Source organism: Cebus imitator, unplaced genomic scaffold (assembly GCF_001604975.1).
Source record: "Cebus imitator isolate Cc_AM_T3 unplaced genomic scaffold, Cebus_imitator-1.0 Scaffold79, whole genome shotgun sequence".
Classification (NCBI taxonomy): Eukaryota; Metazoa; Chordata; class Mammalia; order Primates; family Cebidae; genus Cebus; species Cebus imitator.
In genome coordinates this window covers 2843799-2865763 of record NW_016107394.1, presented here as the reverse complement: position 1 = coordinate 2865763, position 21965 = coordinate 2843799, and the positions used below count along the sequence as shown (strand labels likewise).

The window sequence follows — 21965 nt, the reverse complement described above, 5'->3', positions numbered from 1 at the left end:
CAGTGCTGCCCTGTGAGCAAAAGGTTAGCCAACTTTTTCTTCCTCTTCCCTGCCTAATTAATGCTTTTCTATCCTACTTTGAATTTAGGAGCATGTATCCTGTTTGGAAGTCTTTTCTCGAGGGAACAATGCAGGTAGCCCAATCTCGGATGAATATATGTGAAAACTATAAAAACTTCATTTCTGAGCCTGCAAGAACAGTGAGAAGCTTAAAAGAACAGCAACTAAAAAGGGTATTGTTTTTATTTCTGTTCTTTTCTTATATGCTTTTTAATATATCAGTGCTACATTTGTAATCTGCAAGATTATGCTAAATTTTATTTAAAACTTCGTATGGTCACATATGTTTCTGGTTGACATTTTATTCGGATTTTCTGATTTCAGTATGTTCTCCCTGAGTACTATATTAACTGCTAAAAATGAATGTAATTTAAATCTGTGGATGTTCAGAAAGCTCAGTAAATACTTTTTAGAAATGCAACTTTTCAATGTAATTAAAGTATATAGAGCTACTTAGTTTCACAATAATGATATAGTTTGGTGTATATTAGAATAGTTACAATACCACTAGTTCTTGCAAATATACATTAATTTGTTTAACTTTCAACTTTACCCATTTTGTATAATAATTTAAAGGAAATTGACACATTTTGACTAAGTATAAAAAACTTATTTTAAAAAACCTGATGGACTCTAAATATATGGGTTACACATGAGTAAATGTTTTCAAATACACATATTTCTTTTATTACACAGAAATTAAAATTCATAGGAAAATGGCATTGCTTAATGTGACTTTTTAAAAAAGTTGGCTGTTGAAAATAGGTGATTGAATTGCATTCTTTTGGAAATATAGTTATAAAAATTGAGATTATCATTATACCTAATAAGTAATTAAAAATTTCTTGTACAAATATTAATACTTGAGAAAATATTAAAGTAAAAGAAAGAAAATATTAAAGTATTTAAGGAAATAATATTGTAGAAGTCTTCCAGTGTTTTGATTCTAACTGCCATTCGGATTTTCAGAACATTTTTACAAATGCCTTCCCCACCAAAAACCCCTGAATTTTCTGTTTGCCAAAGATGATTATAGTAGCATGAAATCAGTATGTAAAATGTGTATGTGTCTTTATGTAAAATGTTAGTTTCTTTAGAGCACTTACCTACCGTTAGTCTGTTAAACATATTTGTTTAAGAATGCCTGTGTTTTATCTTTGCCAAAGAATATCTCTTTCAAAACAAACATAGTGAGTAACCTATGTGATCACTGGCCAGTTTTGAGTTGGAAGAAAGTGTGTGTGTGTGTGTGTGTGTGTGTGTGTGTGTGATTGTGCAGAAAGAGGGTGGAAGGTAGGGGCAGAGAATACTAATATCTTTTCCCAACCAGGAGGAAATACTGCATTTCAAATTTCCAATTCATTCATCAGATCTAATTGAATTACTGGAAAATTCTAACTTGCTCAATATCAGAGTATTTCGAGAGTTTAACTGCCTCTGGTGCTTTTCTTTTCCATTGATGAAGTAGTCTCAGACCTGAAATTAACTGACATCCCTGGGCAAAGAATGTTTGGTAAGGCTCGGTGTGATGGCTCACGCCGTAATCCCAGCACTTTGGGAGGTCGAGGCGGGTGGATCACCTTAGGCCAGGAGTTCAAGACCAGCCTGACCAATATAGTGAAACCCCATCTCTACTAAAAATACAAAAATTAGCCAGGCACGGTGGCTTGCACCTGGAGTCCCAGCTTCTTGGGAGGCTGAGACAGGAGAATTTCTTGAACATAGGAGGTGGAGGTTGCAGTGAGCCAATATTGTGCCACTGCACTCCAACCTGGAGGACAGAGTAAGACTCTGTCTCAAAAAAAAAAAAAAAAAAAAAAAAAGAATGTTTGGTAAGATTTAACAAACGCTCATGTCTGTGAATTAACTTGTTTTATATGATAGCTGATTATTTATGTTACATCTAAGCAATTGTTAAATATTCAGTACATATTGGACATACCTGTTAGGACTCTGAGACTGCAAATGACAGAAACCTCCTTCGCACTGCCTTAAGCCAAGAGGGAAATGTATCTGCTTGTGTAACTGAAAATTGAAGGACTTCAAGCATGGATGGATCTAGGGGTTCAGATGATGGTATTAGAATCCAGACTTTCTTTTTATCCATTAGCTCTGCTTTTCTGAATGGCTTCATTCACTAATAACTCTCTCCACATGGTGACCCCCAGCATGCTAGATTTATAAATCTTAAAGGTAGCAATCCCAGATTTTTCATTTTCCCAAATGACCTGAGTTGCTTTGCATAGCAGCTGCATCATTTGGCATTCCCACCAACAGTGCACAAGGGCTTCAGTTTCTCTGCAGCCTTGCCAACTTGTGTTATCTTTTTAAAAAATAATGGCCTCCTAACAGGTGTGAGATAATTAATATTTTATTGTGGCTTTGATCTGTATTTCACTGATAGTGATATTGAGCCATCTAATCTTCTTTATTAATTTTTCCTCCACTATTAGCTTCTTACTTTTTAAATCCTGTATTATTCCTTTAGTAATTGCCTTAGAGATTCTAATATGCCTCCCTAACTTATTACATTACTTTGAATCATTAATTTTACTATTCCCCAGACCTTGTTCCAAATTACTTGTTTTTTTGAGATGGAGCCTTGCTCTCTCACCCAGGCTGGAATGCAGTGGCACGATCTCACTAACTGCAGCCTCTCCTCTTGGATTCAGGAGATCCTCCAACCCCAGTTTTCTGAGTAGCTGGGATTACAGGCATGTGCTACCACACCTGACTAATTTTATTGTATTTTTAGCAGAGACGGGGTTTCGCCATTTTGGCCAGGCTGGTCCTGAAATCCTGACCTCAAGTGATCCGCCCGCCTCAGCCTCCCAAAGTTGGGGAATTACAGGCATGAGCCGCCTCGCCTGGCCCAAAGTAACTTATTACAATCTACCTTGAATTAGTATTTTACCACCTCATGAACAATGTAAAAATCTTCTAACAAGATTAATTTCATTTAACTCCCAATTATGACTTTTTGGTTATTAGACCTTTTGACTCTATATCTTTTCTACTTTTCCATCATTTTCTGTTTTCCACCCTTTTTTCTCTGTGTACTTCAATCTGAATATTTAACTGACCTGACAGTTCATTAATATGTTGTTCTGCTATTTTGAATCTGCTTTAAAAATTCATCTTTTGGAGCCGGATGTGGTGGCTCACGCCTGTTGTTTCAGCACTTTGGGAGGCTGAGGTGGGAGGATCATTTGAGCTCAGGAGTTCAAGACCAGCCTGGCCAACATGATGAAACCACATCTCTACTAAAAAAACAATTAGCTGGGTGTGGTGGCACACGCCTGTAGTCCCAGCTATGCAGGAGGCTGAGGCAGAGAATTGCTTGAACCCAGGAGATGGCGATTGCAGTCAGCTGAGATGGCACCACTGCACTCCTGCCTGGTGAAAGCGAGACTCCTTCCCCCACCACAAAAAAGAAAAGCAAAAATTAGCCAGGCGTGGTCATTCATGCCTGTAGTCCCAGCTACTTGGGAGGCTGAGGCAGGAGGATCACTCGAGCCTGGGAGGTAGAGATTGTAGTGAGTCGAGATCGTGCCACTGCACTCCAGCCTCGGTGACAGAAGGAGACCCTTTCTCAAAAACAAAACAAAACAAACAAAAAACCCTCATCTTTTGGAATCTTAATGCACGTTTCAGTTCTCGGATTTTTATTTGACTTTTAAATAATACATTCCATGTTTCTGGTACAATTCTCCATGTTTTTCCTTTATCCTCTTAAAAATGTTACTACTAATCTCTATTGTGTAATTTCACTATCTGAATTATTGTAAGTCTCTTTTAATTGCCTACTCTTTTTTCTTGGTTTTTGGTTATTTGGATCTTCTGTTTGATTATGACTCACAATGTTGGACATTGTGGATAAAAATTGTAGAGGCTCTGGAAGATGTTATTTCCAAAGAGGGTTAAGTTTTCTGCTGGTAGGCAGATAGCATTAATGCTGTTAGATCACCCTGAGACTGTTAGGATCTCTGGTTTTAGGCTTTTTAGGGCTAATCTGTTTCACTTACTCCTAGGGTTTTAACTGAAAGTATAGGATGCTTACGAAGACCCTTTTATTTTGACAAGACTTGAACTCTAACCTTTGTTTTCTCAACATCGGATAGGTTCTCTGATGTCTGATCTCTGCTTACTCTTTAGCCTCTTGGTTACTGTTCTCTACTGGATTTCTTGGCATTTCACCCAACACCTACTTTTTAGAAGCCATCTATTAACTCAAGGGGAAATCGCATACACATTTCTGGACTTGCTTTTCCACAGTAACCCTTTTTCTAGACCCTTACCTCTCAAGGTTCGTGTTCTTTTGGCATGCCTCAACTCCAACCTCTGTTTCCACAGTCATGTAAGAATGCCACTTTCTGTTTCTGTTATTTCTTAATGCCATGATTCAACAAATGCCCTGAGGAAAAAAGTCAAGTTGAATTTAAAACTTACCTTGGTGTACTCCTCACCTGGGAGAGGTGTCATAGTCCTTTAAGTCCAGTGTGTAGTGGTGTTCTTTAATGCTAGCAGTTTTTAAAAAAATGTATTATGTCCTACTTTTACCCTTTTCAGACTAGAAGAAGGTAGTCTGATCCAAGTTGTTCTGTCATGATCAGAACCAATCTGACTTAAAATTCTTCCTCTGTAACATTTTAAAGTTCATGTTCTTTTTAAGATTTTCTCTAATTTGGCTGTTTTCTTTTACAATGCTTGGAGGATAAACGCAGTTATAGTACAATTATGAGGAGTCTGGGTTTATAATGAGGATCATGAGAATTATTGCATTTTCAAAATTATTTTCTGTATGCTGGTATTTACTTAAAAACGAATGAGAGCCACAATAACCTAAGGCTTTTTGCCATTTCTGTGTTTACTTAACCACACTTTTGTCCATATCTTTCACATTTGTACTAGAGTGTACTTACCTTCCTTGAAATATTGTAGTTCACATTTGTATAATACTTTAGAGTTTGCAGACTGCTGCCATATCCATTATAGTCTCATTTGTTTTTCATAACAACCCTGATAGTATTATTATTTTACAAATGATAAAACTAAGGCTAAAATGTTAAACAGACTTAGGTAGTAAATAAGAGTGGAAACTTGAATATACTACTACTTCCTAATTCCAAAGCCTATACAATGCTTTTAAAACACTTAAAGCTTAATACTGAAACAAGTTTACAGAAAAATACATGTATGCCTTCACCATAGTAGACTACTTAATTAATTATCTTACTCTTTTTTCTCTCAATTTCCTAATTAATTATTCATTTCTGTATAACCTTTATGTTTATTTTTTTATTATTTTGTGAATTTTCCATTTATTCTGCTTTCTTTAATTATACTCCTGGTTTTGGACAACCCTTAATCTTAATGTACTTTAAGTGCATTAAAAATGAACTTTTTTCTTCCAATTTTTTTCTTAGGATAAATGTCTAGGGCGTTATTACTGGGTTAAAGAACCTAATCGTTTGTAGGACTTAGATGTGTTGGTCCAGGTTACTTTTATTTTTATTCCTATATTCAAGTTATTAGCAAGTCTATTATTGTTATCTATATCATATTCAGAGACTATATTTTTAACTTTTTTTTTTTTGGGGGGGGGGACAGTCTTTCTTTGCTCTGTCATCCATGCTAGAGTGCAGTGGCATGAACATAGCTGACTACAGCCTCAACCTCCTGGGCTTAAGTGATCCTTCCACCCCAGCCTCTCAAGTAGTTGGGACCACAGGTGCTTGTCACCATACCCGGCTAATTTTTCTACTTTTTTTTGTAGAGATGAGGTTTCAATGTATTGCCCAGGGTCTCAAACTCCAAGGCTCAAAATATCTACCCACCTCAGCCTCCCAAATTGCTAAGATTACAGGTGTGAGCCACTGCATCTGCCCCAGTTTTTGGTTCTCAAAATCAAATTCTTGCCAAGGAGCCTGCTCTTAACTTTTCACACCTGCAAACACAGCGTTATTAGGATGTTTAGCACTTCTTTACGGGAGTGTCGGGTTGTCATCATATTATTTATTAAACAATAGCTTTGTATTTGATAAGGACTATTATAATTTAGGGGGAAAGATTCCTTCTGCAAGATAAAAGCTTGCTTTTAGTTTGTCTATAATGAAATACTATTCAGCCATAAAAAGGAATGAAGTACTCATACCTGCTACAACTTGAATAAACTCTAAAAATGTTACGATAAGTAAAGGAAGTGAGATGCATAAGGCCACATATTATCTGATTCCATTTGTACTGAATATCCCAGATAGCAACTCCATAGAGACAAAAAGTAGATTAATTGTTGCTGGGAGGTGGGGAGAAATGGGGAGTGACAGCTAATGGATACAGAGTTTCTTTTTGTGGTAAGATAATGTTTTGGAATTAGGGCAGAGTGGTGGTTGAACAACCTTGTCAGCATACTAAAAACCACTGAATTGTATACTTTTAAAAGGTGAATTTTATTGTATGTGAATTATGTCAATTTTTTAAAAGCTTACTATTTTAAGATAAACTATGTCTATAAGGGACCTTAAAAACATGATCATCACAGAACTAGGGTACATACTTTAATGAGTTACTTGGTAAATGGTATCATCACATCCTTGCTGTGTGACTCAGAGTTATTTAACACCTGAGTCTTTTTTCTCATGTTAATGGAACGATGATGACGATGACGGCAACGACTACTACTACCACCACCACCTTTTTCACAGAGTCATTTCAAGGATTAAATGTGATAATACCTGTAAAGTGCAAAACATAGCACCTGTGCAGTGCCTATAAGGGATCTTTTAGAAGTAATAAGCATTCGGATTCCCGGGACTGTCATAGGCCACACCTGGCAAGATGTTTACTGAGAAGGACAGAATATAGTAAACACAGTTTGCCAGTAGGGAAGCATCTACCATTAATGGAATTATTTCTCCCACTTTTGTATGTTTTGGTCCACATAGCTGACCAGTCATTCTGTTTGGTCCTCCAAGTGACAGGTCTAGGACAAGGGAGTGAGACTCACATTTTCAGGGCCAGCTTTTGCCCTTAAAGACTAACATTTTTTTAATGACAACTCTATAGACAGAGTTTCCAGGGTCCCTATAAGGGACATGTTGAGATACAAGAATCACCGTACTCACAGAAGCCCCAAACCATGGCTTTTCTGTCAGATATTTACGGTTAATTTTTAGTTTATCCCAAATTGATGCAGTTTGCCTATCAGGATTTGTAAGCAATGTTGCCTAATAACACAGCAGACATTGTGTCTTCTTATTAGATTTCTATTGAAACATAGACCTAGAAAGTTGAGCAAAGGTCCAGTTTCATGCAAAGGGGAAAAGTTTTGTTTAATGTGTTCCTTTAAACTTTTCCTTCACAGCCTAACACTTATTAAGTGCATGTGAGTGGTTATTTTGCTTTTATCTTCTAGATCTTTCTTCCCCATGTAGTCCTTTCTTAAAACCTAACAGCTTCTGGGAAAGTCTAACCTATATGTCATATGGTTAAGTTTATTCTTGTTTTATCCTGGGTTCTTCTGATGTCCTTGCCCTCCTCTGCACTATTCAGCCTTGCACAATAGTTCCTCACCAGTGTCTCCTCCTCCTGCTTTGCTGAGCTTTTGCCAGTCTCCACCAGTGCTGTTTCAGGCTTAGACGTTTTTAGATGTAACTGCTCTAAGCTGACCTCAGGTAGTGAAACTTCTCAGTGGTTTGCTCCAAACTGGGGTAAATCTCCTTTGGATACTCAGAAGGGTCCTGAAACAGTGTTGCTTTGGCCCCAGCATGTTATAAAAGTTAATTGAGTAAACATTGAGTTGTTATGTCCATCCCTTCTCCTCAAATGTATACATGTACCCAAGGTGTTGGGCAGGGGATGGTTTTGAGTAATAATTGTTATGAGGTACCCAGGTTTCCTGCTTCTCTTCTTCACCTTGGACTTACCAACTCAGACTACTCAGATTTCACTCCTTGTCTAAGGGGTGAATTCTTCAGTACCCTTTGCACCATTGGTTACCCAAACATATAGAGAGACTTTATTGAGATTATGGAGAAATACAGAATTGCTTTATTGTTTTTGCTTTTATTACCATGATATCTCCAACAGTAAGAACATTTTTCATAGTTGCTCTTATATATATCTTGCCTTAATGTCAGTCATCAGCAGCACTCAGGTTATTTCTCAGTGTATGGTTGTTAGGCAAACTGTGACACTGTTTGATGTATAGTACTTGAGATGGAAATAGCAGGATTTTAATTTGCAATTTGAAGGACACTGAAAGTACTGATTTTTCCCCTGGGTTTCCATCTTGAAGGCATAATGCATAGTCCTTAGGACAAAGTCATTTTCTGTAAGCCTGAAAACTAAAATCATAATGATCGTACTTTTGTATTTTACAGTGTGTGGACCAGTTGACAAAGATCCAAACTGAATTACAAGAGACAGTGAAAGATTTAGCTAAAGGCAAAAAGAAGTACTTTGAGACTGAACAGATGGCTCATGCAGTACGAGAGAAAGCTGACATCGAGGCGAAGTATGTGTTTTAGCATTTCTGAGAAAGTAATTATGCAAATAAATGTTATTGTTGCTAATTGTTTGTTCTCTGTTAGTAATGAGCATAGACCCATTCTTAGGTAGTGGTAGTTTCTTTTGACCTACATATGTTATATACTTTAGGTCACATTTTTTAAATTGGCTGATTTTTATCTAGATTAATATAGCAAAATGGGAGTATTAGATTAGTCAGTTTTCATATTAAATTGAATTTTGAAGAGGAAAGAAAGTAAATGAACATTGTATTTACAGACTTGAAAGCTTATCAAAAGCCTAAAGTCGCTGCTATGGTGTCTGAATATCAGGGTTTAAGAGCCTCATTTTTCTCATGCTGGACTCTCAATCAAATCAGTGGTAGATGGAAATCCCTGTGATCCTCAGGATGCCACTGAAGGTCCGTAAACACATCAAGTGAATGAGAGCACTGACCTCCATGTAGAAGCCCTGCCCCAGCACTGTTTTTTTCTTTTACACAAAAATTTAGTGTATTTGTACATACACACTTTGTCATGTATTTGTCATGTACGCGTTAGCAATTGTATGAATTTCCCTTTCAATATATGTGAATTATAAGTCCTTTTTTTTTTTGAGAGTAAGTAGGAAAAGAAGGAACTGCCAACTGGTAATAGAAGGTAATATAAAGCAAGCAATATATTAGAAATTTTTGCAATGACAATTTGAGGAAAGATAAAAAGTTGATGAGAAAAAGCATGTTATAGAATTGGACTCTGAAGAGGTCTGTGAGAAGGACAGCTGAGACTCTGGTTCAGTGTGCCGACTGATGCAAAATCTAGGAGTCTGAACTCCTAGTCATAAAACCAGAAAGGCTTTGACCACCTGTACTGACAGACCAGCAAGGACGGGGATGTCTTTCTAATACGGTTTTTATCCACAAGAAATATAAGCAACCTTATAAGCAACTTGTGAAAATTTAGGGGCTTCCCCAGTTTATCAAGAGCTGGTGAGTATTCATGAAAGATTTGATGTTACAATATTTTCCTAATTTATTTTATTGTATTTATTGTTTTATTCTTTGAATATACAAATATTTCCTGTATTTTTATAGTGTCAACGATCTTCTCAATAAGACCTGAAGTTTTTAGTTTAGATCTCCATTGGGAATATACTGTCATGGTCATTTTTAGGAACTTGTTTTCTTAAACTCTCAGGGATCCTAGAACAGAGAATTGGCAGATTTGTAGTGTATAAATAAACACCTAATTTAGCCATGGCCCGCAGGATGAACACAAGCACAGTGGAAGGCTGTTTCTGAGAAGTGTGAATTTGCTAGGGTGTAATTCACAGAGCTGCTCACAAGGAATGGCCTTCTAACATGGCCCAAATTCAGAGGGGTACAGCAAGTTAGACATACTAATGTTTAACTTTTCAACTATAGAGTAAGAAATGCCTCTTTATCTTCATTTATTCGCTGTTTGTTGAATAATTACTTTATATTGGGTAAGGTGAGTACAGAGATGAGTAAGGTAAGCTTTGTGCCCCCAAGGAGTTTAAAGCCTAGAATTAGAAACTCAAAGAAATTAAGTACCTAAAGTCACTTAATAGTAACTGATAATTTATTTGCAGTAGTAATGTGAAAACACTCTTAAGAAAGCATAGAAAATATAGAGTTTAATTTCACCTAATGATAAAGGAAACCTTCATAGAAGAAGTGATATTTGGATAGAATCTTGAGTATAAATTTTCTATGTAGAGAGATGTGGAGGAAGATCAGGAAGGGGAAAGTATGTACTTTGATAGATGATTTGATAGGTGGTGTGGAGATGCAAACATTAGGAGAGACCATACAAGGAAAAGGGATACAAGTTGAAGGAGATGATGAATTTCATTTTGAACATGGATGTTCTGAAGAGCCTGTGAAACATGGGTGAATGTGTTTGGAAGGTAGTCAGATATCTGGCACTTAAATGAGAATTTAAGCCTGAAGATCTCGCTTTGAGGGTCAGTTGCCTATCACATGGTTGGTTACAATACTAAAATTCCATCTAGAGTAGATGAGAAGTTGAGTTTGGAACCCCAAGGAACATTAATTTTGAAGGGTAAATGGTAAAGAGTAGCACACAGTATAGTTCATTATTTGTGTAGTGTTTGGGTGTAAAAATACTGCCTTATTTTTTCTAGATTGCAATCTTTGAGAACAGGTGCTGTCTTATTCTATCACTAATACATACTTTAATACTGCACATGAAGTATGTTAGGATTAGGAAATAAAGCAGAAGCCAGAAACTTAAAATCTTATGTTGGAAGATCTAGATGCAACTCAGCCTATTTGGATAATGGCTGTAAAAAAAAAAAAAAAAAAAGAGAACTGGGAATATCCCCAAACAGTCTTATTCTGAAAAGGTTTTCTCAGAGATTTGAGTTTGTGGCCTTTACTTGAGAAAATGAACAGGAATATGATTAATAAAAATAAAATAATTATGAAATCTGACTATGACAAGTTAAAAAAATAGCAGGAATCTTTCAAACCCAATTTTTTTTTTTTAACAGTGGGGAAGTAGTTGGGCTGCATATGTCTTCATCCCCGAATGTTTTCTCTTGTTAGAAAAATAAGTCTGCTTGTCCTATCTTCTTCACACTGGCTTTGCAAAGACTAGCTGCCCCATCATCTGGTCCCAAATTGGCCAGCAACTTTACTTCGTGGGGCACAGCTGCCAGCACATGCGTTGAATTCTCCCATGGAAATCACCCTGGCACTGTAGTCAAGACAAACATTGCAGCTTTATAAAAAAAAAAAAAATTACGGGTCCTGGGAGTGTTGCTTGTTCCCTAGCATTTGTCTGTTGACATTCTCCATATGGTTATCTCTAGCTGTTTGGGTAAAATCAACATGCTTGTACTACTGATTGTTAGATTATGGTTACTCTCCCAAACTGAGAAGGAACAAGGAAGATAAGAACACAAGAGTGAGAGAAGATTACATCATACAGGGCAGAGAGTCCCAGGACTTTCTCAATAAGTTCAGGCTATCCCCTAAGAGCAAAGGGGGCACACAGCAGGTACCCATACAAAAAGTACTTTTAGTGGGGGGAATAATAGAAGTAAGGACTTTGTAGAGCTCGTTGATTACATTATTGCATTCCTGGTCTTATTAAAGCCTTTCACACGCAGCCCCAGAAGCTTGCTGACACTTGCCTCCATACTCTCTAACCTTTGCAGGAACTAAAGTGTGTGAAGTTGTATGATATTGAGAATAGCCTATAGTTTGATGACTCTTGTTTATTAGGAGACGCCAATATATTTTGGTGGGGTTTTTTTTTTTTTTTTGTAAAGTTTTTTTTTTTTTTTTTTTTTTTCTGGTTTTTTTTTTTTTATTAATCTCAATATTTCCTGTTTTACCATAATGTTAAATTCTTCCTGTAGTGTAAAATAAAGGAAAGTAATTATTCTTGGTTTTCCATTTTTTTATTCTTTGTTAGAACAGTATCCTGAAAAGAGGTTATTTTTAAAATGTAATAATATCATATTTAGTAATTTTACTGTGATATAATTTGACTTTATTAAACATACTTTTCTATTTTTATTACAGATCTAAACTTAGTCTTTTTCAATCAAGAATCAGTTTACAGAAGGCAAGTGTAAAGGTGAGTTTTCCATAAGTGTATTTCACAACTGAGAAATCTCTTAGCTTGTAAAACAGAGAATTGGATCTTTGAGGGTGGAAGTAGATTATTTCTACCTTAGAGAAGCATTTTAAAGTCACTGACTCAGGGAGGAACTTTCCCTCCCAGTTTACGGGGTTTTTTCACCCAGTTGTCAATACCTTAGACACAGCTTACTTCTCAAGACTGTGTTAAGGATAAGTTTCTATACCTTACCTACTTAGGTTGCCTGTTGTCTTTATCTCTTAGTCCAAGAGTCTTAATCCAAGGGCTTTGGAAAGCTCTACAAAATCTATTTCATTTAGATTTAGACCCCGAGCAGATATTCTGGGCCAGATGTGAGTGAGTTTCTCCTTCAGAAACATCACACTGTGGAATGCCTGATTAAGTAAGCTTAGAGACCTGGCTGTGGCTGCCAGTCTCCAAACTAGCATGCAGTTCTTCTGGCACATTAGAAGTGCTGATTTTTAAAAAATTATTTTCTAACTCCACTAGATTTATCCATGCCTTTGAAGATAAGGTACTTAATTTCAGAGCCTTTATTTACCCATTTGAATAAAATGAGCAAAATATTTTTAAGTTATCTACAAAATTTTAGAAGTATGTTAAGCAATTATTTGAAAATGCTCCTACCCTGTATAACAGTTATAGTCACTGTTTCATTTCTCAGTAGTGATGAATAATTTTTATATATGTATAAATGTTTTTCCCACATGGTTACCTCTATTCTTGTTGGGGAGCCATTAATTGCAAACTAAGAGTAGGATTCCTATGTGTTTTGCAGTACAATATCAGTTTACAGTGATCATTTTCTTTTGCTCTGTTTTAGTTAAAAGCCCGGCGATCTGAATGTAATTCCAAAGCTACCCATGCAAGGAACGATTATCTTCTTACCCTAGCAGCAGCAAATGCACATCAGGATCGCTACTATCAAACAGATTTAGTTAACATTATGAAGGTAATACAGCTTTCATATCTGTGGTAATTTTACTTAATTAAAAACAAAAACTCAGGAGTTCGGTGTTGGGTTTATGGGATTGAATCTATAGAAGAGTAGCCAGACTATGTTGCATTTTATTGGAAGATACTTGTTATTGTTTGGATTGCATCTGTTTCAGATGATTTGGATTAATTGTTAGCTAAGAAAATGTTTACAGACAAGTCACAGTAAAGGATTATATTTTTCCCTAGGTGTGGCAAACATTTGTTGTCTAGTGGTTATTGATATAGAAGATAAGAGAAATAACTCTTTTTTTTTTTTTTTTTTTTTTTTTGGAGACGGAGTTTCACTCATGTTACCCAGGCTGGAGTGCAATGGCGCGATCTCGGCTCACTGCAACCTCCGCCTCCTGGGTTCAGGCAATTCTCTTGCCTCAGCCTCCTGAGTGGCTGGGATTACAGGCACGCACCACCATGCCCAGCTAATTTTTTGTTTTTTTAGTAGAGACGGGATTTCACCATGTTGACCAGGATGGTCTTGATCTCTTGACCTCGTGATCCACCCGCCTCGGTCTCCCAAAGTGCTGGGATTACAGGCTTGAGCCACCGCGCCCGGCCAAGAAATAACTCTTAAACTGAGAAACTGCTGCGCTCTTTTCTGAGACTCATGTCATTGTTTCAATAAAATATTGAAGATTCTGCCTAGCTTCAATATTTTAGCATAATTTTTTGTTAGCTTGTATCTGTATTTTCTGAAAAATTTTTATAAGGAATGCAAAAGAATATTTGTATTAAAAATTTATTTTTATAGTGTATCTCTTAGCCTGAATTTTTTATTAATTAGAATTTTGGTCACAACTATGTTTAATTATAATTATGAGACCTTTTTAAATTTTGATATTTTAGAGACAAGGTCTCGCCCTGTTATCCAGGCTGGAGTGCCAGTGGTATGATCACAATTCACTGCAGCCTTGAACTCCTAGGCTCAAGCAATCCTCCCATCTCGTCCTCCTGAGTAGCTGAGATCCAGGCACAAGCCACTATGCCTGATTGCTTTTATTTTTAGAAAAAAGAGTCTTGCTATGTTGGCCAGGCTGGTCTCAAACTCCTGGCTTTAAGCAATCCTTCCTCCTAAGCTTCCCAAAATGCTGGGATTACAGGTGTGAGTCATTGTGTTTGGCATTTTTTATTTCTAAAAAACTTAGATTTTTAAAAATTTCAGTAAGTTTATCCTGAATTTATAGGTAAAATTGCACATTACTGTTTGACAATTTTGAGCTGCCTATGGGGCAAACAAAAGAATATGTTCAGTAGCTATATGAAGATATCTGTCCTCTGGGTATTATGTTGAAACGCGGATAAATTACAGTTTGTGTACCCAAACTTGATCTAGTTTTTCCCTGTTTATATCACCTATGATGTGTCTTTAATTTTCACTGAAGTAAAGAGAAGAGGGTGGAGGGAAAGGAAACCTTTTTATTTTGTTGCCAGGTTTCTCCCTTGTTGCTGGCAGACAGGCTCTGCTTAGGATTGTAGTTGTCATTCTCCTGTTTTCTGAAAACCCAAACATTTTATCATTTTGTTTTTTCTTTTATTTTCAACTCATCCCCCTCAGATGTATTTTTAATGACAAACACACACATTGCTGTAGTTGAATTGCTTAATTTACAAATCAGCAATTGTGAATGGGGATGCAGCCAGAGCAGGTGCTCTTTTTTCTATAATAGCTCTGGGAAAGAGGTCAACTCTGGCCAGAAACCACAAGTTCTTTCCTTGAAAGTAGAGATGGGACAGTTCCTGGAACCTTCAGGCAAAAACAAGGGTGTTGAAGGTAGTCAAACTGGACTAAGAAGTATCCTATTGCAAAACTTTTTTTCTTTCTTTTTGTTCACTGCCTGAAATCCCCTTTTCCTAGCTTCTGTTGTGACTTCTGCTTGTTAGAATACGGGTTATAAAATACAGAGGCATTGTTTTGTCATCTCAGATGAGAATTCTACATATATTTTCCATAAAGCATTAGACTTAGAGGTTTAGGTGTTTATATATATATATATATATATATTTTGAGACGGGGTCCTGCTCTGTCATATAGGCTGGAGTAGAGTAGCTTGAACATGGCACACTGCAACCTGAACCTCCTGGTCTCAAGGGATCCTCTTACCTCAGCCTCCCATGTAGTTAGGACCATAGATGCATACCACCACACCCAGATAATTTTTTGATTTTTTTTTTTTTTTTTGGGTCTCACTTTGTTGCCCAGGCTAGTCTTCAACTCCTGGGCTTAAGAGATCCTCTCACCTCAGCCTTCCAAAATGCTGGGATTATAGGGGTGAGCCACTGGGCCTGGCTGATTTTAGTGTCATATTAAGTATTACATAGTGCTTCAGAGTTACAAGGACCAAGAGTTTCAAATAACACATTTACTAAAGATGATTTTTAACACAGTTTGCACTTAACGTTGTGATTTACTATATCCTATATATGTCTACTATGATATCAAAGCTATATATTTTTCCTTATGAACATTTTTAAATGAACATTATGTCAGCTTAAGCAAAGCGAGAATAAAATTCTGTTTTTTTAAATTGCATCTATAGCTAAAAAAGATGGCCTTCAATAAGCCAGGGAAGGTACATTCTTATGTGGAGTATCTGCTCTCTGCAAAAAACAAAAGTTAAACGGCCTGGCCAGCTCACAAATTAGTACGTGTTCTTGAACTTACTTTGAAGTCCTCATGCCTATACTTGATCAGCATTGCATAGGTTATGCTTTGGAGTACTGATTTAATGAAACATTGTAGGGTACTAAACTGATTAAAAATAGAGGCAGGGGTCCCTCCTGCCCCTTAAAAATGAGAAAATTTATTTTCAGTTTTCATATACTGTGTATTAACTCATTTTTTTCCTCATGGTAATTCTGTAGTCTACAATACTGGAAAACTCCTGTCAATCATGCTGTTAGCTACTTAGTACATTTCCATCATTGAATTGACAGTGGCCCTTAGATGCCTTTCTTGGAGATATCTGTTATTCTGAATTAATGTTAAAGTGATAAAGTCCTAGTTAGAATCTTTTTAAAAATGACATGCGTAGCTTAAAAGTAAGATATTTGGGGCTGGGCGGGTGGCTCACGCCTGTAATCCCAACACTTTGGGAGGCCAAGGCCTGCGGATCACCTGCAGTCAGGAGTTCGAGACAAGCCTGGCCAACATGATGAAACTCCATCTCTACTAAAAATACAAAAAAAAATTAGCCGGATGTGGTGGCTGACGCCTATAATCCCAGCTACTTAGGAGGTTGAGGCAAGAGAATCACTTGAACCCAGGAGGCGGAGGCTGCAGTGAGCTGAGATTGTGCCATTGTACTGCAGCCTAGGCGACAAGAGTGAGATTTTTGTCTCAAAAAAAGGGGGGGGTGGTATTTGATTGGTTGATTTAACCATACACATTTAAGAGCCTCTTACAGCATGCTAACTACTGAGTTAGGCTTTTGGAAGAGACAAAGATGAGTTAGACACACTATTCATCCTCAAAGAGCTCAATATGGTAAAAGAGAGAGAGAGAGAGATACATATATATATAGATGATTGCAAATTAGAGTGATGCAAATCACTTACTGCTAGAGGACTGTGGTTAGTAATAACAATAGCTATCTTTTTTATTGCTTAATATTGCCTTGGCATTATCCTAACCACTTAATAAATGTTACCCTTTCTCATTTTCTTTATTATCCTGGTTAAAGTCCACAGCTCATCATTTAAATAATACTGTAAGTTATGCTCTTATCTTTGCCCTTTTTCAAATGAAATGAAATGTCAGTTCTGATAAACCCCCGTAACTGGATAATCTGTATCTAAGCAGCCAAGTACTGCCGAAGAAAAGTTTCAGTGGAGCAGATTCATGATCATAAATTAATAGAGGAACCAGTGCAGCTGACTCAACACTGCTTGGATAGCCTACTATCTTTCCTTAGTTAATGTTTCCTACTGTTTTTAACAATTATTTCAACTCTTCCCTCTTCAAACCCCAGATTTCCCCCTTCTCTTTTATGCTTAGCAGTTGGGTTCTCTTTATAATTTACAGAGACAATAGAAACCATTGGAAGGCAGCTTCATTATTCTCCACTATCTGACATCTGATTTTATCTGTATTCAGGACTTCCAGAATCTCAGTAGCAGTTGTTCCTATCTAAAGGTGATCTTTTCACCTCAGCTTTGGATTATATCTCATCCTCTCCTGCCTTTTTTTTTTCTTTCACTTATTAATTTATTTTTGTTTTGGTAAAATAGTTATTCTTCATAAAAGTACACTGTTTGCATTAACCCATTATCATATGATGACTTTACTGTAGTTATTTGAAATTGGAATTTTCAATTCTTTTTTTTTTAATTGCATTTTAGGTTTTGGGGTACATGTCAAGAACATGCAAGATTGTTGCATAGTTACACACGTGGCAGTGTGATTTGCTGCCTTCCTCTGCATCACCTATATCTGGCATTTCTCCCCATGCTGGCTGTCCCCAACTCCCCACCCCTCACTGACCCTCCCCTATTTCCCCCCAACAGACCCAAGTGTGTAGTGCTCCCCTCCCTGTGTCCATGTGTTCTCATTGTTCATCACCTGCCTACGAGTAAGAACATGCGGTGTTTGATCTTATGCTCTTGTGTCAGTTGCTGAGAATGATGCTTTCCAGCTTCATCCATGTCCCTACAAAGGACACAGACTCGTTTTTGATGGCTGCATAATATTCCATGGTGTATATGTGCCACATTTTCCCTGTCCAGTCTATCATCGATGGGCATTTGGGTTGGTTCCAGGTCTTTGCTATTGTAAACAGTGCTGCAGTGAACATTCGTGTGCACGTGTCCTTATAATAGAACAATTTATAATCCTTTGGATATATACCCAGTAGTGGGATTTCTGGGTCAAATGGAATTTCTATTTCTAGGTCCTTGAGGAATCGCCACACTGTCTTCCACAATGGTTGAACTAATTTACACTCCCACCAACAGTGTAAAAGTGTTCCTATTTCTCCACATCCTCTCCAGCATCTGTTGTCTCCAGATTTTTTAATGATCACCATTCTAACTGGCATGAGATGGTGTCTCAATGTAGCTTTGATTTGCATTTCTCTAATGACTAGTGATGATGAGCATTTTTTCATATGTTTGTTGGCCTCATATATGTCTTCTTTTATAAAGTGTCTGTTCATATCCTTCACCCACTTTTGAATGGGCTTGTTTTTTTCTTGTAAGTCTGTTTTAGTTCTTTGTAGATTCCAGATATTAGCCCTTTGTCAGATGGGTAGATTGCAAAAATTTTTTCCCATTCTGTTGGTTGCCGATTCACTCTAATGACTGTTTCTTTTGCTGTGCAGAAGCTGTGAAGTTTGATTAGGTCCCATTTGTCTATTTTGGCTTTTGTTGCCAATGCTTTTGGTGTTTTAGTCATGAAGTCCTTGCCTACGCCTATGTACTGCCTATGTCCTGAATGGGTTTGCCTAGATTTTCTTCTAGGGTTTTTATGGTGTTAGGACTTATGTTTAAGTCTTTAATCCATCTGGAGTTAATTTTAGTATAAGGTATCAGGAAGGGGTCCAGTTTCTGCTTTCTCCACAGGACTAGCCAGTTTTCCCAACACCATTTACTAAACAGGGAATTCTTTCCCCATTGCTTTTCTGAGGTTTGTCAAAGATCAGATGGTTGTAGATATGTGGCGTTGCCTCCAAGGCCTCTGTTCTGTTCCATTGGTCTATATCTCTGTTTTGGTACCAGTACCATGCTGTTTTGATTACTCTAGCCTTGTAGTATAGTTTGAAGTCAGGTAGTGTGATACCTCCAGTTTTGTTCTTTTTGCTTAGAATTGATGAGACTATATGGGCTCTCTTTTGGTTCCATATGAAGTTTAAGGTGGTTTTTTTCCAGTTCTGTGAAGAATGTCATTGGTAACTTGATGGGGATAGCAGTGAATCTGTAAATTACTTTGGGCAGTATGGCCATTGTCCCAATATTGATTCTTCCTAACCATGAGCATGGAATGTTTCTCCATCTGTTAGTGTCCTCTCTTATTTCGTGGACCAGTGGTTTGAAGTTCTCCTTGAAGAGGTCCTTTGCATTCTTTGTTAGTTGTATTCCTAGGTATTTTATTCTCTTTGTAGCATTGTGAATAGCAGTTTGTTCTTAATTTGGCTCTCTTTAAGTCTTATTGGTGTATAGGAATGCTTGTGATTTTTGCACATTGATTTTGTATCCTAAGACTTTTCTGAAGTTGCCTATCAGTTTCAGGAGATTTTGGGCTGAGATGATGGGTCTTCTAAATATACAATCATATCGTCTGCAAATAGAGACAGTTTGACTTCCCCATTTCCTAATTGAATACCCTTTATTTCTTTTTCTTGCCTGATTGCTCTGGCTAGAACTTTCAATACAATATTGAATAGGAGTGGTGAGAGAGGGAATCCTTGTCTAGTGCCAGATTTCAAAGGGAATGCTTCCAGTTTTTGCCCATTCAGTGTGATACTGGCTGTGGGTTTGTCATAAAAAGCTTTTCTTATTTTGAGATACGTTCCATCAATACCTAGTTTATTGAGGGTTTTTAGCATACAGGGGTGTTGAATTTTGTCAAAGGCCTTCTCTGCATCTATTGAGATAATCATGTGGTTTTTGTCTTTGGTTCTGTTTTTGTGGTGAATTATGTTTATAGACTTACGTATGTTGAACCAGTTTTGCATCGCTGGGATGAAGCCTACTTGATCATGGTGGATTAGCTTTTTGATGTGCTATTGCAGTCGGTTTGCCAGTATTTTGTTGAAGATTTTTGCATCCATGTTCATCATGGATATTGGCCTGAAGTTTTCTTTTCTTGTTGAGTCTCTGCCAGGTTTTGGTATCAGGATGATGCTGGTCTCATGAAATGATTTGGGAAGGATTCCCTCTTTTTGGATTGTTTGGAATATTTTCAGAAGGAATGGTACCAGCTCCTCTTTGTATGTCTGGTAGAATTTGGCTGCGTACCCATCTGGACCTGGGCTTGTTTTGATTGGTAGACTGTTAATTGCTGCCTCAACTTCAGCCCTTGTTATTGGTCTATTCAGGGTTTCGACTTCCTTCTGGTTTAGGCTTGGGAGGATGCAAGTGTCCACGAATTTATCCGTTTCTTCCAGGTTTACTAGTTTATGTGCATAGAGTTGTTTGTAATAATCTCTGGTGGTGGTTTGTATTTCTGTGGAATCTGTGGTGATAACCCCTTTATCGTTTTTTATTGCATCTATTTGATTATTCTCTCTTTTCTTTTTTGTTAATCTGACTAGTGGTCTATACATTTTGTTGATCTTTTCAAAAAACCAACTCCTGGATTTATTGATTTTTTGAAGGGTTTTTTGTGTCTCTATGTCCTTCAGTTCTGCTCTGATCTTAGTTATTTCTTGTCTTCTGCTAGGTTTTGAGTTTTTTTGATCTTGCTCCTCTAGCTCTTTCAATTTTGATAATAGGGTGTCGATTTTAGATCTCTCCTTGCTTCTCATGTGGGCATTTATTGCGATATATTTTCCTTTAGACACTGCTTTAAATGTGTCCCAGAGATTTTGGTATGTTGTGTCTTCGTTCTTGTTGGTTTTGAAGAACAACTTTATATCTGCCTTCATTTCATTGTTTATCCAGCCAACATTCAAGAGCAAGTTGTTCAGTTTCCATGAAGCTGTGCGGTTCTGAGTTAGTTTCTCAATTCTGAGTTCTAACTTGATTGCCCTGTGGTCTGAGAGACTGTTAGTTATGATTTCTGTTCTTTTGCATTTGCTGAGGAGTGATTTACTTCCGATTATGTGGTCAATTTTAGAGTAGGTGTGATGTGGTGCTGAGAAGAATATATATTCTGTGGATTTGTGGTGGAGAGTTCTGTAAATGTCTATTAGGTTTGCTCGGTTCAGGTCTGAGTTCAAGTCCTGGATATGCTTGTTAATTTTCTGTCTGGTTGATCTGTCTAATATTGACAGTGGAGTGGTAAAGTCTCCCACTATTATTGGGTGGGAGACTAAATCTCTTTGTAAGTCATTAAGAACTTGCTTTAAGTATCTCGGTGCTCCTGTATTGGGTGCATATATATTTAGATTGTTAGCTCTTCTTGTTACATTGATCCTTTTACCATTATGTAATGTCCTTCTTTGTCTCTTTTGATCTTTGTTGCTTTAAAGTCTATTTTATCAGAGACTAGCATTGCAACTCCTGCTTTTTTTTGCTCTCCATTTGCTTGGTAAATCTTCCTTCATCCCTTTACTTTGAGCCTATGTGTATCCTTGCATGTGAGATGGGTTTCCTGGATACAGCACAACGATGGGTTTTGGCTTTTTATCCAATTTGTCAGTCTGTGTCTTTTGATTGGGGCGTTTAGCCCATTTACATTTAGGGTTAATATTGTTGTGTGTGAATTTGATCCTGCCATTTTGATGCTAGCCAATTGTTTTTCCTGTTATTTGATGCAATTTCTTGTGTCGATGCTGTTTACCATTTCGTATGTTTTTGGCGTGACTGGTACTGGTTGTTTCTTTCTATGTTTAGTGCTTCTTTTAGGAGCTCTTGTAAAGTAGGCCTGGTGGTGAGGAAATCTGAGTAATTGCTTGTTCATAAAGAATTTTATTTCTTCTTCGCTTATGAAGCTTAGTTTGGCTGGATATGAAATTCTGGGTTGAAAGTTCTTTTCTTTAAGGATGTTGAATATTGGCCCCCACTCTCTTCTGGCTTGTAGGGTTTCTGCCGAGAGATCCGCTGTGAGTCTGATGGTCTTCCCTTTGTAGGTAACCCGACCTTTCTCTCTGGCTG

At 37.2% G+C, this 21965-nt stretch overlaps 1 protein-coding gene across 5 annotated transcripts in view; it reads left to right on the top strand.

Annotated features, from left to right (window-relative positions):
• Positions 1-21965, top strand: part of FCHSD2 (FCH and double SH3 domains 2) — a 292296-nt gene that overhangs the window by 135141 nt on the left and 135190 nt on the right. For all 5 annotated transcript variants that reach the window (XM_037740096.1, XM_017533100.2, XM_017533103.2 and 2 more), the window contains 4 exons: positions 89-233; positions 8442-8575; positions 12143-12197; positions 13045-13173. In XM_037740096.1, the coding sequence (XP_037596024.1) occupies positions 89-233; positions 8442-8575; positions 12143-12197; positions 13045-13173 (463 nt within the window). The remainder of the gene's footprint in view (positions 1-88; positions 234-8441; positions 8576-12142; positions 12198-13044; positions 13174-21965) is intronic.